Below are 16,396 nucleotides of genomic sequence, written 5' to 3' on the forward strand. Positions count from 1 at the left end.
TCGTCTGCATTCCATATATAGGTAAGTCAACAAAATTTCTCTCTGGTGTTAAATAGAACAGCGTAATCGAGACATGGTGACCTAATTCGTTTCTCTATAGAGGAAACAATCAGTCGTATTTATCGCCCTTAATAGAATAGAAATAAAGTCCTTGTTGACGTGAATGATGCAGAATAACCTCCTCGGTCCCGAAATGTTAACGCCTCGGCTTTTATCTTTCAAACAACATTTCTCGACCTCGGAGGTTATTCTGCAACATTCACGAAAACGCGGACTTTATTTCTTAAATAATTCTACTTCAGAATTTACAGTGTGTCGGATAACACAGATGTCGTATTAGACAGTTTTCCTGATTGTACAAGTATCGATAGTGTATTTAACACAGGACTTAAATATACCATATAATGCTTCACTAAATAGCCTTGGTCAATTCTTGAAATGTCACTAAATGGCACAGCTCAATCCTTTATTGGCTTATCAGTCAACTATTGTGATAAATGAATGACAGAGTTTCTTCTCGTGCAGGCCATAATTGAAAACGTACATGTAAATCTAGAAGCAAACGGGTAAAGAATAACAATGATTTTGTTTTTAAAATAATTATTTTAAAAAAAACATATCATTCTATCATAGCTTAATACACCATTCATACAAACAAGAACTTTAAGCTTTATCTTGAATATCTTTTGAGTCTGTCCTCAAAATGTTCGTTTAAAAAAGTATAGTTACACCATTATGTGAGCACTAACAAATAAAAGCTCTTTAGTTTGTTTTTCAATTACAATGGGGGAAACAACTTTTGTCATATTCATTTTGTTATCGAAAATTAACGGTCTTGCATGAATTTAACTAGAAAATGAAAAATGCATTTCATATTGCAATGAACCCCAGTGCAAATTAAAAATTAAAATAACAAACATCAAACAAATCAACAGCTGGGTTTAAATGGAGAACAAAAACATCAAAATAGAGATCATTTTCCACTTAGTTTTGAGCATTCTCTGTCAATTGGACACGATTGCAATGCAGCGTGACCCTCATAATAGTAGAAAGGATAGGAGAATTTGGATTAAACGCATTTTTCAATCGCTAAAAAAAGAACTTTGTTCCGGGAATGGTTATTTTACATCGATAGAAACGTGTTAAGTTTCACCGAGAACACTATCTTCATCAAACAAAAAACACCGATATTCTTATCACATAGCTGATAGTTGATAAGGGCCTTCTATAACGAAGAGGATGTTCCTTGCATGAACATCAAAAGGTGTGGGAATCATGTTGTTTTTCAACTTGGTAAAAGAAAATATCCACATTCACTGAAATATTGTACACTATAGGTACAATACATAATAAACAGTGGTATCAGAAAGTCCATTTGGGTAAAAGACTGGCTCCTACACCCGCTACTTGTACCACGTGATGCGTTTCTTGTCTTGTTCAAGTTGCTTGGTTCCTGTGTTGTAATCCCTATCAAGCAAAACAAAGATGATAAATGAAGAATTGTGAAAATGGGTAGCAACATTAGATAAAAAGTAACAATAAAAATATATGTGCCTAGCTGTGAAACACTGATGCCCCCATTTTACAGCTTATTGCAAAGGTACAAGTTTCTCTTATGCAGGTACAAGGTCAAGAGATCAAAAACATTGCTACTAACATGAAGTACCTACATGTATTAATTAATGCAAGAGTCACGATCCATTGTAAAACATAGTATTTCTGATCGATAGGCTGAGACACAATTGATTAGACTGGAATCTAAAAAGAAGTTTTGTGGTTACATAGCAAATAAATTCGTTATGCAGGTCCAATCAAGGTTGTAAAATAATGAATCCCTGGTTATATTTCAAACACCCGTGTATAGAACACGATTGATTGAGCCTAGGTAACTAATGATATAGGCGCCATAGCGCCAACTCGTAAAAAATCAAGGCAAAGATTGTTTTTAGTGTAGGTCAAAGGTAAATGACAAGATGTTAACAATGTTGTTTGTATTCTTTTACGAAATCAATGTCTGGTTTGTTGGGCATGCCAATTATTCTAAAACTTAAGAATCATGGTCGTACCTTGAGATGTGGGGACCTCTGTGGATGTGGAGACCTCTCTGGACGGTATATCAATGATCTGTCCACCCATCACACACTGGTACTCTCCAGGATACTCTGCTGTATAACCGGCTATTCCATTTTTGTGAGCGTGTCCTAAAGAGAACCAGATAACACATCTGTTTCATAGATTTTTCATTTTTTACATATTTAAACTGAGTATGATCTAATATTTACATCCACTGAATATTTTCTCCTTTATTTCTTAAGAAACCCCATTGCTTTCATCACTGCATAAACTACAGTAGGCAGGTCGCCTGTACAGATTTCTTAATCAGTGGCTGTTCCATCAATGAAACGTATAAAGACGTTCGCATCATTAATACGATAATTATTCTTTTTAATCCTACTTTAATTGATTATTTAAACAGATATAAATATAAACAATAAAATGCTTTCTTTGTTTGTTGTTACTGGAATGAACGGTCGCAGCTATTGCAGAAAAAATTTACATAACCCGCTTACGCGGGTTATGTATTTTTTCTGCAACAGCTGCTTCCGTTCATTCCAGTAACAACAAACAAAGAAAGCATTTTATTGTTTAAATATATGCATATTTTTAGCTCTTCTGAGCCAAAGGCTCAAAGAGCTAATGCTATGGCCATTTGTGCGGTTTGCATCATGCGGTGTGCGTTACCCTTTCAGAATATGGGCCATTACTCAAGAACCCCTGAGCAAATTATTGTCAAATTTGTCACAGAGTATCCTTGGTCCAAGGGCTACCATTTCTACTAAAATTAGGGGTGGGACCCTAAAACAAGGGGAGATAATCACGAAAATATAACCAAAAGTACTGGTTGATAAAAAATCTTCTTCTCCAGAACCACCAGGCAGATTTTCCCAAAACTTACATACAAGGGTCGGGATATGTTGAAGATTACAAATTGTTCAAGGCATGACCCTGGGACAAAGGGCGTGGTCTCAAGGTCACTTCAAATTGACCAAAATTTTCACTTATAACAACGTTGATATTTTGCTTACTATAGAGACTAAGATCATCAGATCTTGGAAGTTGATGCATCTCAGAACATGACAATCATGTTGATACAACCGTAGGTCACAGTGACCTACTTTTTGAATTTTATGGCTAATCTTTTCTAAGATTATTTCAGACACCGAGAGAATTAGAATCACCAAATCTTGTAAGTTGATGCATCTAGAGGCCTTAAAACATATTTATCAAAAAGTTGGTCACTGTGACCTACTTTTTGAACTTTGCAGGCATTTGATTTCAAATTGTTTAAAAGACATTTTTTGAATACTTTTAGACCTATGATCATCAAATTTTGTCAGTTGATGCATCTTTGGTCTTCAGAAAATGTCGACCATAAAGTAGGTCACTGTGACCTATTTTTGACATTTTATGGCTAGATTTTAGTATCTCAGGTACTAATTGGCCTAAAATCATTAAAATTTGTCAGTTGATGTAGCTTGGGTTTTCGGAGATTAACGACCAAAAAGTAGTTTACGGTGACCTACTTTTGATATTTTATGGCTATATTTTAGTATGTCAGGTACTTATTGGCTTAGAATAAAAAAAAACTTTGTAATTCGATGCATCTTGGGTTTTCGGAGCATGTAGACCAAATAGTAGGAAACAGTGACCTATTTTGATATTTCATGGCTAGTTCTATGTATCTCAGGTACTAATTAGTTTAGAATCATCAAATTTTACCATATGATGCATCTTAGGTTTTCAGAGCATGTTGACCAAAAAGTAGGTCATGGTGACTCACTTTTGAATATCTCAGGTACTGATTGGCTTAGAATCATCAAAATAACTTTGTCAATAGATGCATCTTGGGTTTTTGAAGGATGTCGACCAATTACTATGTCAAAAAGTAGGTCACAGTGACCTACTTTTGTCATTTTATGGCTATATTTAGGTATTTCGGGTATTTATTGGTTTAAAATCATCAAATTTTGTTATTTGAGGCATCTTGAGTTCTGGGAGAATGATGATCAAAATATAGGTCACGGTGACCTACTTGTGACTATGTTTAAGTATTCTAGGGTACTCATTGGCTTAGAATTGTCAAACTTTGTCAGTTTATGCACCTTAGGTTTTTGGAGAATGTTGTCCTCAGAAAGTTTCAATCAAAAAGTAGGTCTCCATGACCTACTTATAGTATTTTATAGTACATTTAAATATCTTCAGCCCTACCTGGCTAAGAATCATCAAACTTTGTCAGTTGATGCTTCTTGGGTCTTAGGATAGATTGTATAATTTATCAGAAGAGCGAGGCAAGGCCCTTGGGCCTCTTGTTTATTTAAATATAAAAAAGGTTATAGTCTTCCAATTCCAGGTCAAGTCTTCAATGAATTTTAATCCCTTTTCTATTTTAATATTAAAGCTTATAAATATGTAAAGTATGATAATTTTTTTTCTTTCACTCATATGGAGACGCCACCTCTCACACAAGGAACCGTTCTCCAGGTGTACGTCTCACATCTCTCTTTACATCGCTTCTCTAGAACAGACACTTACCACTACGCTTGTATCTAATCTTAAGTATTTAAGATCTGAAAACAAATTTTAAAAAATCGCTGACCTACCTTGTTCTTTTGTTTGACACTGTGTCTCTGATATTCCTCTATTCCATGTACAGGTGACGATAAAATCATCTTTTTCCTTCCTCTTTATATGGATTCCGTCTGATGACAAATTGAAGAATTTATGTTGACAGGTCAGATTTATGTGTTCTTTGTTGTGGGTGGCAGAAACCGTGAATTCTGAACCTATTGAAATCAAAATAAATAAGAAAAAAATAAAACGCATATTAATCGTTTTCTTACTAATTCGATCGATCGAAGGATAGAGAAAGACTTACGACATGGTATCATAATATAAGTTTTATTGACATGGCTTCCATTTTTACACCTGGAATGTATCACCATCTGTTTTCCCGAATGTTGTTTCAGATGAAAAGTGAAACTGAATCGAAGAGATTTATTGGTATTCTCATAATTCCCATTAATACACAACATTTTTCCTTGATTCCAATCGCATTGATCAACATGATTAGGATCTCCCTCTGCAGTAATCGTAATATGTCTGACGTCACAATCAATGCCAGTTACAATGTTTTTTCTTTCATTGTGGCAGAATTCTTTTGTTTCTTCAGTTTTTGACAACATTACTGAAAATAAAAAAAACAACATTTTTATATTTTCATTAAAAACCATTACATAAAGACATACTGAAGATATGGTTATAGATAAAAACCATATACCAATACTTAAGGTAATATTTACTGTGATAGAAATTGTGGGCGAATTCAAAACGTAGCAAATTCAATTAAACAGCATAATTTCTTAGACAGAACTAAAAATGGGCGAATTTAAATTGGGCCAAATTGTTCACAACTGCAAATGGGCGAAAATAACTCGGGGCAAAAATAACCCTGTGTACTACGTTAATGTTACATGTAATGATTTTATCGTAGGAAACATCATTGTTGATGTGTAATAAGAGAAAAAAAATGTAATCAGGGTATGGATTTTTATTGGCGTGTCAAGTTCAAGTTCAGTTACGCAAGAGCATGCTCTACGTATGAACAATTTCTTAAACGAGGTAAATTATTGACAAGCAAGTTGATGAAACAAGAATATCAACAGCCTCGTTTAAAGTCATCATTTCGTAAATTCTATGGTCGATACAATGACCTTGTCAGCAAATACAATTTATCATTGAATGAAATGCTGACTGACGTTTTTCATACCAATTGTTAGTCCATTATTTATAAACTGAATTGACCACAGATTTTTTCCGTTTTTTTCCCGATTATGACAACGAGCACACGGCGGGTGTGATCGGTCGGCAGGGGATGCTCACTCCTCCATGGCACCTGATCCCATCTCTGATGTTTCGGAGGTCCGTGTTTGCTCTGCTCTTATTTTGTTATATTTGTTTAATGGACGTTGAGATTGAATACTGTTCGTCATTTCCATATCTTTCTTCTTCACCCAGAACAATATATTGGTGCATGAGGTAGGGTGCAAATATGACATATATACATTATATATAATATATGCAGTCTGTCAGAGGCACATACACTGTATAGTAAACATGACAGGAAACTGAAGACGTACAACATACTAAGGGAGATAACTCTTGCAATTTCAATTAAACGTTTGACGTGACATCAAATTTAACGTTGGTAATAAAGAATCATGGCGATGAATACTACAATCCCGATGTATCAATTATAAAAGAAAAATGGTATATGGGGATTGATTTCTGAAAATTTTAGTTAGGCCTACATTGCCTTAATTCTTGTTATGTACAATATTGGCTACGTACATGTAACTGTCTTTATTCTAATTTGTGCATTCGCGATAAAAATATTGGTTAGTTTTTCTTTAATTTAAACAACACCAATAATCAAATAAAAACTTTTTACAACATCGATGTATTTCTCAGAAACTTACTGATCAAAGAGGAACAACTATCAAATAGTTTTTATATATAAAAAACCATTACTAAGTCATTATGTATTCGGCATTCATGAATTAACAAACAAGTGTGTACCACAGGGATTCATATGACGAAATATATCTACACTGTAACCAACGTTTTGTCAAACGTAAACGTCTTAGCAGCGACGCAAAAAGGAAAGGGTGGTGGGTGGAGGGGGTATTCAAAAAGTACCTATAAATCTACATTTTGATACGCTTTAAATATTGAAACTCTCATATATGTAAGTAAATATACCTTTTAAGCAAATCAATATTCCAATTTGACCTTTTTTTAAATGTGCTTTTTAGATTCATAGCATATATTGTCACTGACCCAAGTCTGAAAGGGATGCGAGAACATGATTTATAAGGAGAAAGAGGGACGGGGTAATTTTTGGCTATTAAATCAAAACTGGTCGTACAAAAAAATTATACAAAAAAAAATTCATGAAGATTATTTTTACTACATGTACCAGCTACCTTAAGAAAGTTTTTTTAAACCAAAATTTAACTTAAAAACAGGTTTTTTCACACACACACAAAAAACTGAAATTGAAAATCACACAATTTTTAAGGCTTAGATAATTCTTGTTTTATATGTTAAATAAAAGGTCTTTAAATATTTCTTTGATGATATGTATATCAAAAAGATATCTTTTTTTGTGTTAAATGGTTAAAAGAATATGTCAATACAATTTGAAATTTATAGCCTACCTGGCTTTTTTGAAAATCAATATTTTAGTCTATTGATTTAAATTGAAAAGTTTCTCTCCTAGTCAATAACTAAAGGGGAGGGAATAAATTTGGGAATTTCCTGTCAAAAAACACTCTAACGACTTTGTCCAACATGTGCATTTATAAAGTAGATATAGCAATGTATTAAATATACGATTATAAAATATTGAAAATTAAACGAGAATATTGAGTCAGTTGTGTATTGTACATCCATAAGGGAAAAAATAAGAGTTGAGAGAAGAAGGATATGTAAATAACGAACGGTATTCAATCTCAACGTCCATTAAACAATATACAAAATAAGAGCAGAGCAAACACGGACCTCTGAAACATCAGAGGTGGGATCAGGTGCCATGGAGGAGTGAGCATCCCCTGCCAACCGGTCACACCCGCCGTGTGCTCGTTGTCATGATCAGGAAATAACGGAAAAAAATCCGTCGTCAATTCAGTGTATAAATTATGAACTAACAATTGGTATGAAAAACGTCAGTCAGCATATGACTCAATGATAAATTTTATTTGCTGACAAGGTCATTGTATCGACCATAGAATTTACGAAATGATGTCTTTAAACGAGGCTGTTGATATTCTTGTTTCATCAACTTGCTTGTCAATAATTTACCTCGTTTAAGAAATTGTTCATACGTAGAGCACGCTCTTGTGTATCGAATCAACTGAGATAAATATACTCCGTATGCAGGTGATGAAGGTATATTGCTGCATTAGTAAGGGAAGTTGACAATAGAAAACTTAAAGTCAACACCTTTATCATATTGCTTGGTTGTTAGATTACCATTAGTGTTTTTTCAAGTAAAATATCCAAGTATGAAGCAGAAGTGTCGGACTCTGTGATATCTTTTATCTCAAGCTCACCAGGATATATCGTATCGACGAAGGAATGGAAATTATCATTATTAATTGACAATACGTCGTCGATATATCTAAATGTCGAGTTGAAGGCCACAGTAAGTGTTTTCTTTTTTTCACGCATAAGATTTTTTCCTTTCATGCATAAGATTTTGTATAAATTCTGCTTCATATGAATCTAAAAATAAGTCTGCTAATAACGGAGCGCAATTTGTACTCAGGGGAATTCCAATAGATTGTTGGAATACCTAGTCTCCGAAAACCACATAGATATTGTCAATCAGAAACTCAAGCATCTTCTTGATGTCAACTTCAGAGTACTTATGTGTGCAATCAGAATCTGTTTTAACAAAATAACTTTTCAAATGACAAATGACGAGGTAAGTAAATTTACGAATTCCATTTTTGTTGAAGAAGCAGCTGTCAATGATATCAAAAAGCCTTGATTTTAATTTGTCGTGAGGAATCGTTGTGTATAAAGTTGAAAAGTCGTAAGTTTTTAAGTTGTTGATTTTTATGAAGTCTTGTGATTTCAAATTGTCCAAAAGTTCTTTTGAATTTTTAAGTATCCACATCTGATTTACACCACTTCTTGAGTATATAGTTGCACATTACTCTTGAAGTTTTTCCTTCACTTCTGTCAATATTTTAGTGAGAAGTAACGAAAGAGGCTTGGTTGAACATTTACTGGAACCTACAATGTATCTTTGTTAGTAAGGATTCTTATGAAGTTTCGGAATCCAATATATATAAGGTAGTTCAAATTCATTTTGACTCTGTGGAATATTAAAAGTATTCAAAACTGACAGGTGATTTTGAAGAATTTCTTCCTAAGAAAGAGAAGTATGAGTATAAGTTGAATTACCACTTGTAGAATTAAATCCAAGTTCTTCTAGAATGCAATTTATATAATGAGCCTTACAAACGAAGACAATGTTGTTACCTGCTTTGTCGGCAGGAACCAGTACGTATACGTACTGATCGTGTAATCTATCCAACACATTAAATGTTTCGAGAGAGAGAGAGACCCAATTAAGTTAAAATTGCTTGACGATTATCGACAGTTTTCAAATTATCAGGACCGGAAAACATGAACATCTTATTATTGGACCTTGAACTAGAATGTAAGAAAAATATTATTCTTTTAAAAGTGATTCATGAGATACTATTTTCTTCCTCAAAAAGAGAGCTCGAGAGATACACGCTAGGATCATAAAAGAGAGAGAGAGAGAGAGAGATCCTTTTGATAAACATGCAGACATTACATTAATTCACGAAAGTAGGATTTTCATTTTTTTATTGAAAACAACCAGATTTTAATCAGACATCATTGCACTTTTAACAAAATGATATTTAAAAAAAGATTGTATTTTAACTAAAGTATACATGAGCTATAATGCTTCATACCTGGTATAAAAATCCAAATATGTGACACAATAATCCGCCGTTGTGGATGCATGATGTTTTCCCACAACTTTTAATACAAAAGTAATGAGGAGTTCTATTATAAATATCTTGACTGTATCAGTAGGCTTTTATAAGTTTCTATTTATATATTTATATATATGTAGAAGAGTTTAAATATAACACTGAGTAATACTGTACATCACATATAACATTAAGTTATGTATTGAAATGAAGAGCAGTTATAATGGAGGCTTGAAAATTAGTTTACTGGTCTCTCTTGATCGGATCATGTATTAAAAAACTATGTCATCCCTCATTTCTATCTTGTATACTTTACAAAATGTAGTTTATTCAGACTCGTTCAGAGTCGCTGCACATCAAGGCCATTCATCACATTCTCAATCATATTATTAATCAGGCAGTGCTATATGCCCTCATTGAAAACATTTGTATCAAACTGATCTAATGCAAAGCAGGAGGTTCTTTCACAAAAAAAAAATCTTACTACTCAGACTAAAACTTCGCCACTCTATATTTTTTCTTGATGTTTAAAAAGGATTGTCTTCCCAAATACACCTCATTTAGATATACTTACATATGCAATGACAGATTCATTATTTGATAATTAAAATATCAATATTATGTAATAGAATTAATTTTTCTAGCTTAGATATTTGATGTAGATTGGAAGACATCTCAATCATATGTTAATCTCACACTGAAATAAATTGTGAATGGGTCACAGATTTGCAAAACGAAAAAATATTTTCTGTCCAATAAAAATTCCGGTCAGAAGAAGACGACAATATCTGATTTACTGACAATATCTGATTTACTGATAGTGTGGTTATCTAAGACAGCTTTAAAACTACACAATTAACAAAGGATAAAAGACGAGTCTACCAGGTGTCATTCAAGAGTAGCAAGTCATGGCATTTAAATATAATAGTATAAATTATTTATGGAATTAATAACATATGTACGTGTCAGACAATCAAAAATGCGATGAATATACAGCATGAATAGGATTTTAAAAATTCTAAACTTAAGAGAGAGAAGCTTGCCGAATACAAAAAAATAAAAAAAGTCCATAATACACTGTAGATTTTTTTTACAACATATTTGATATTTAGAAAAACTGGAATTTTGATTTTTTTGCAACTAATTCCTCCCTTGGTGGAAGTTATTATATCTTTATGTACTTTAAAATCGCTACATTTACTTATCGCCTTACCAAATAAAATCGCTACGTTTACTTATCGCCTTAACCAAATAAAATCGCTACATTTACTTATCGCCTTACCCAAATAAAATAGCTACATTTACTGATCGCCTTACCCAAATATTGCCTTCAAGAGAAATTGTTTGCAGGGTCAGGTTTTTATTTTAATCCATTTGTCCGGTGTTTGATGCTAATATACATCTGCATGCTTAAAACAATTCAATCTAAACTTTGTACACATGGCACCATTTCTTGAAAGATAACACAACCCCCATCTTTCTCTGCTTTCACTTTTCTACTGGCCATGTGTCTTGATAATCAGTTAATGATCAGCAGAAAAAAGCAGTGCCCTCACTTAGTTAAAAAACATTAAAAATTTGCACAGAACAATATCGCTTACACACTAACGTACGTACTCAATTATGACTTTTAATGATATTTTACTAAAGAAAATGACTGAGAGAGCATTTTGAATTTTCTTAATGAAAATAATTATAAAGTATACCCCAAAAATTTATGAATTTTCATGTTTTTATAAAGTACTACATAATGTTAAAGAAACAAATGATTTATACAAAAAATTAAAAATGTTGGAAAAATCATAAAATTCCTATGTTTTAAATTTTAACAGCACATATAAATAACTTTTTTCTTCTTTTTTAACATTCTTATTTTCCCTTTCTTTCATACATTTAGGTTCTCATAACGTCAAAAACACAATTTTAGATCGAGAATCTACGTACCTATTAGTTGGAAATTGGTTTTGAAAATCAGTTATACGAAATTGTAATTAAATTTTTCAACCTGTTATTTTTTTGTTTTGTTTTTTTAAGACAAAAATGCTTAAAACAGTGTATACGCTTCATTTTATTATGATGCAGAAAATATTGGGCCCCTTTGACTGAAAATGGTTAATAAAGATTTGTTTTATGCATTTGTTAATTTACTTCATAGACATGTCAGTCTAAAACTTGTAATTCATAAATTATAAGTTAAATCTCTCGACTGCTCGATCAATATATGGTTTAAAATGTCTGGGCAGTCATCTGTGCATTTATTTAAAATTTATTTGATTGAATAATTACAATTAAACTTTCCTCCAATTATTTTTCTAACGCATTATCTACATTAACCCAACAAAAAATTAAAGTAAAGACAGATGTAAAAAGAATTACCTTGATAAAATGTACTCAGAAAAACCACGTTATAGATCCATAAATCCATTATCAAATATGCTCAAGGTGTTGACCGAGTCTTAAACGCAAATAATTAAGTCCATATTTTCTTACTCATTAAATACATGTATTAAAGTTGAGTCTGCAGGAATCAGAGCTTGAAGTATTACTCCGACAAGACACCTGAAAAAAAATTTTGTGCATTTAACTATGAAGACTGGGATTTTTATAACGTCACTTTATAGGTCAGTCCGGACACAGACACTTGTTTCGTTTTCAGGGCTCCCCCTACTCGTATATATAAATCAATTGATATACGAGTTCAAAAATATTTTCATCTGTAGTATGAAGTTACGCAATATACAATTTTCCATTGAAATTCTTAAGAGCGTCCGTTTTAACTTCCGTGTGTAAAGAAATTCGTGAAGTAAATTAGTTAAATTATAAGTAGTAATACACTCACAAGGAGATTAATTTAAAAAATGTTTTCTAAAAAATAATCTACAATTTCTACAATTATGCTTGCACAAAAAACTTTACTTACTGCTCAATGACCTCAAGTGCTGTGTGTAAGTCAAAATGTGTACTCCCCGACAGCAAGACTGATAAGACGCCGAAGAGATAAGACGTGTTTTTTAGTGCTCTTATCTTTAGTCAGGTGAATAGTTAAAATGATAAAGAAATGATGGATCTCAGTGAAAATTCAAATCTTTTTACATCAATTTTGAACTCGTTTAATGGACTGTCACAATCATTTATTGGTACAAATAAGGAAAAGGATTTTTCACCTTCAGTGAGTATTCCAGACTTTCTACATGCTAAAAATTCTTCTCCAAAACCAGATACCTCAAATGAAATAAAACAAAACATATGTAAATCAAATCTTGGTTTAATGAAAAAGGGCGTACATTTTATTAATTTGAATGTGTGTCACATTATGCCAAAATTAGATGAATTGGTTTTGTATTTACAAGAACAGCTTTACACTGATATATTTTCCTTATGTGAAACATTTCTTGATGAAAATATTAATGATTGTAGTATAAATTTAAAAGGATATTGTTTGGAAAGAAAAGACAGAGTAGGAAAGGCTGGTGGTGGACTTGTTACTTATATTTCAAATGATTTGAAATATAAACGCCGTAAGGATTTAGAAATAAGCAATATTGAGACAATGTGGCTTGAAATTAATCTTAAAAATTCTAAACCTATACTTTATTGTTCAGTTTACCGTCCACCATCTGCCCCCTCCTGCTGGGTAGATGATTTTGTCCAAGAGTTACAGTGCGCTACCTGCTGTGACGACCAGGAAGTGATTATTGCAGGTGATCTCAATATTGATATGCTTAAAGAACCCCCGCGGAGTTGGTCATCTGCAATTGTAGACTTTGGTTTAACACAATTAATTAACACCCCAACAAGAATTACTAATAGCTCTAAAACTCTTATTGACCATTTCTACACTACGCACCCTGCTAACATATGTGAAATAACAGTACCCCCTGTAGCGATATCTGATCATTATCCTATATGTGCCACACGAAGATCTAACAGCATGCAAAGAAAAGGCAAACATATTGAAATACAATACCGTGACTTCAAAAATTTTAATGAAACAAACTTTTTGCATGATTTAAACAATGCAAATTTTGATGAATTAATTCTACTGCATGATCCCAATGACATTTTAAACGGTTTTTATGATATTTTCAATGCTATAATCAATAAGCATGCAAAAGTAAAAACAAAGCGTGTGAAATCAGAATTCCGCACTAAATGGTTAACTCCAGAAATAAATAATGCTAGGAATTTTCGAGATCAATTTCATAAACAGGGAGACATGGAAAATTTTAGACTTTGGAGGAACAAAGTCACATCTTTAATAAATAATGCAAAATCTACTTATTATAAGGAAGTAATTGAAAATAGTTCTACTTCAAAGGAAATGTGGGGCAACTTAAATCAGTTGGCCTCAAAATCAGACAAAAACTCATCTCCTTCCAATATAACATATAACGGTCTAGATCTTGATAATCTACAAGATATTGCAAATGCATTTAATGAGCATTTTGCCCAAATTCCAAAAAAATTAATAGATAATCTTTCGTTTACTGCTTTCAGATCAGAAAAATTGAAAAGATACACGGAGACAAAACTTGGAGATCAAGACTTTTTTGAAATCCCTTTGATTAATGAAGAAAAGGTATTCGAAATGTTAAAAAGACTTGATGTAAACAAATCTGCTGGTATAGACTTTCTTGGACCTAGATTGCTTAAACTGTCAGCTAGTATAATATCCAAACCTCTAACACACTTGATAAATTCTAGCATAATCAATGGATCTTTTCCTTCACAATTAAAGGTCGCAAAAGTAACCCCCTTGTTTAAAAAGGGCGATAAATCAGACCCAGGAAACTATCGTCCAATCTCGATTTTACCAACGATATCGAAAGTTTTAGAGAAGCATGTAGCAGAAAATATACGCATCTTTACTTCTCACTTTGACTTGCTAATGAAAGCACAATCTGGATTTCGAGAACTTCACTCATGCCAGACAGCTCTCACAAAACTAACTGATGATTGGTTGCACGCAATAGATAAAGGAAATTTTGTAGGTATTACATATCTGGATTTTAGCAAAGCATTTGATCTTGTTAATCATGATATACTAATTAAAAAACTTGAATGCTATCACTTTGATCCAATATCAATTAAATGGTTTAAATCATACTTATATAATCGAACTCAAAGTGTTAAAATTGGTGCGTACATCTGAATCACTGCCAGTCACAGCAGGTGTGCCTCAGGGCTCTATTTTAGGTCCTTTGTTGTTTCTATTGTATATTAACGATTTACCATTGTCTGTTGAACATTGTAATATTGATATGTTTGCTGATGACACTACAATGCATCTTCATGATAATAGTATTTCGCGTATTGAAACAACTCTTAATCATGAACTCTGTCAAATACAAAAATGGTGTCAACAAAATCAGATGATTATAAATACTGATAAAACAAAGTGTATGTTAATGGGAACACACCAAAAGAAATCTAAATTAGAAAACGTTAATTTTCATTTACAACTTTCCGATCATCCCCTTGAAAATGTAGAAATGCAAAAATTATTAGGTGTTCACATTGATCATAATCTTCAATATACTTGTCATGTAGATGCAGTTTGCAAAACTCTTACATATAAATTATTTACTTTACGAAAAATCAAAAAGTTTCTTCCAATGCGTACTAGAAAACTATTTTATAATGCTTTTATCCTGCCATCGATTTTATATTGTCTATCCATTTGGGGCAATTGTCCTCAAACACACATGGACAGAATCTACAGATTACAAAAAAAAGCAGCTAGGATTATTTTAAATGAAAAATATGATACACCTTCAATGCCTTTATTTAACACTTTAGGTTGGCTAACAGTTTATGAACTTTTATATTTACAGAAAAGCATTTTAATGTACAAAATATTTCATGGAATGTCTCCTGATTATATGCATAATCTTTTTGAATTTCAAAGTTCTGGATCATACACTTTACGATCAGAAACAAATTCCGAACTTCGACTACCAAAATATAAAACAAACTTATTTAAAAATTCTTTACAATATTCAGGGGTTATTATCTGGAATGAGTTACCAATTAATATAAGAAATTCTCAATCCCCTGCAATATTTAAAAGAAGTGTTGAAAATTTTCTACTTATAAAACGCAATGATTCTGTGTGATTTTTTTTTCTTTTTCTCTATACTGAAATGCTGATGTTTTTATTTGTTTGTAACATACTGATTGATTATTTATTGTCTCATAATTGTAATTTTATTTATTGTATATATGTATATGTGTTTTTAAAGAAGGCCCTGAGGAAGACTAGTGTTCGCACTAATCGGGTTACCTTCTCTAAATAAAGTATTATTATTATTATTATTATTAAGTAGTAGTGTCTCAATATCATTCAAACATTCTCGGAAGTGTCGGTAAACAAAAAAGTGGGAAAACATTACTTTATACAGATTGAGTCGTATACAAACGTGCCTGTTACGCATTCAGATATTATATTTTTCCCTTTTATATTACTACAACCTGTTAGTTTTGGCTGGTAACATTTTGCTTAAAAAGCCCGCGAAACCAAAATTTAAAATGGAAAACCACGTAAACATGCATTAAATATATATAACTTACCTGTATTCAGAAAGACTACTTCAACGACGTTTGTGTTGAGATGAAATTTAAATTAAAATTGAAACCGAAAAACCTCACAAGTTCACCGAGTCATTTCTAATCAGCCGTGAGCGTTGAAGTCTAATAACAGATGCAAGTTTCTGCCAATTTTACAAAAATCAAAAAACAAACTTTAAATTCATTTATTTTACTGCAAACAAGCATATTAAAAGGTGCAGATAAGTTAAAGCGTA

The 16,396-nt window shown here is 32.3% G+C and overlaps 1 protein-coding gene across 2 annotated transcripts; it reads right to left on the reverse strand.

Moving 5' to 3' along the window:
• Positions 1 to 619: 619 nt before the first annotated feature.
• Positions 620 to 16,196, reverse strand: LOC134283175 (uncharacterized). 2 transcript variants are annotated; one of them, XM_062765632.1, is made up of 6 exons: positions 16,164 to 16,196; positions 11,970 to 12,152; positions 4,937 to 5,245; positions 4,662 to 4,844; positions 2,067 to 2,201; positions 620 to 1,467 (listed from the first exon to the last, which is right to left on the reverse strand). In XM_062765632.1, the coding sequence occupies exons 2-6, from the start codon at positions 12,016 to 12,018 to the stop codon at positions 1,286 to 1,288; spliced, it is 858 nt and encodes a 285-aa protein (XP_062621616.1). In that variant the 5' UTR covers positions 12,019 to 12,152; positions 16,164 to 16,196; the 3' UTR covers positions 620 to 1,285. The 2 variants fall into 2 exon arrangements, with proteins under 2 accessions (XP_062621616.1, XP_062621615.1); XM_062765631.1 differs by lacking the exons at positions 11,970 to 12,152; positions 16,164 to 16,196 and adding an exon at positions 9,573 to 9,627.
• Positions 16,197 to 16,396: the final 200 nt, after the last annotated feature.

This window comes from Saccostrea cucullata, unplaced genomic scaffold (genome assembly GCF_032062105.1).
Source record: "Saccostrea cucullata isolate Sc308-1 unplaced genomic scaffold, CSIRO_AGI_Scuc_v1 ctg4552, whole genome shotgun sequence".
NCBI lineage: Eukaryota > Metazoa > Mollusca > Bivalvia > Ostreida > Ostreidae > Saccostrea > Saccostrea cuccullata.

Excerpts from the sequence above, each read along its gene's own strand:
- LOC134283175 (XM_062765631.1), bottom strand. The coding sequence starts at position 9,624 with ATGCATCCACAACGGCGGATTATTGTGTCACATATTTGGATTTTTATA. Across the intron at positions 4,845-4,936 it reads TTATATTATGATACCATGTC|GTTCAGAATTCACGGTTTCT; the intron begins GTAAGTCTTTCT and ends TGATTTCAATAG. Across the intron at positions 1,468-2,066 it reads AGAGGTCCCCACATCTCAAG|GGATTACAACACAGGAACCA; the intron begins GTACGACCATGA and ends TTTGCTTGATAG.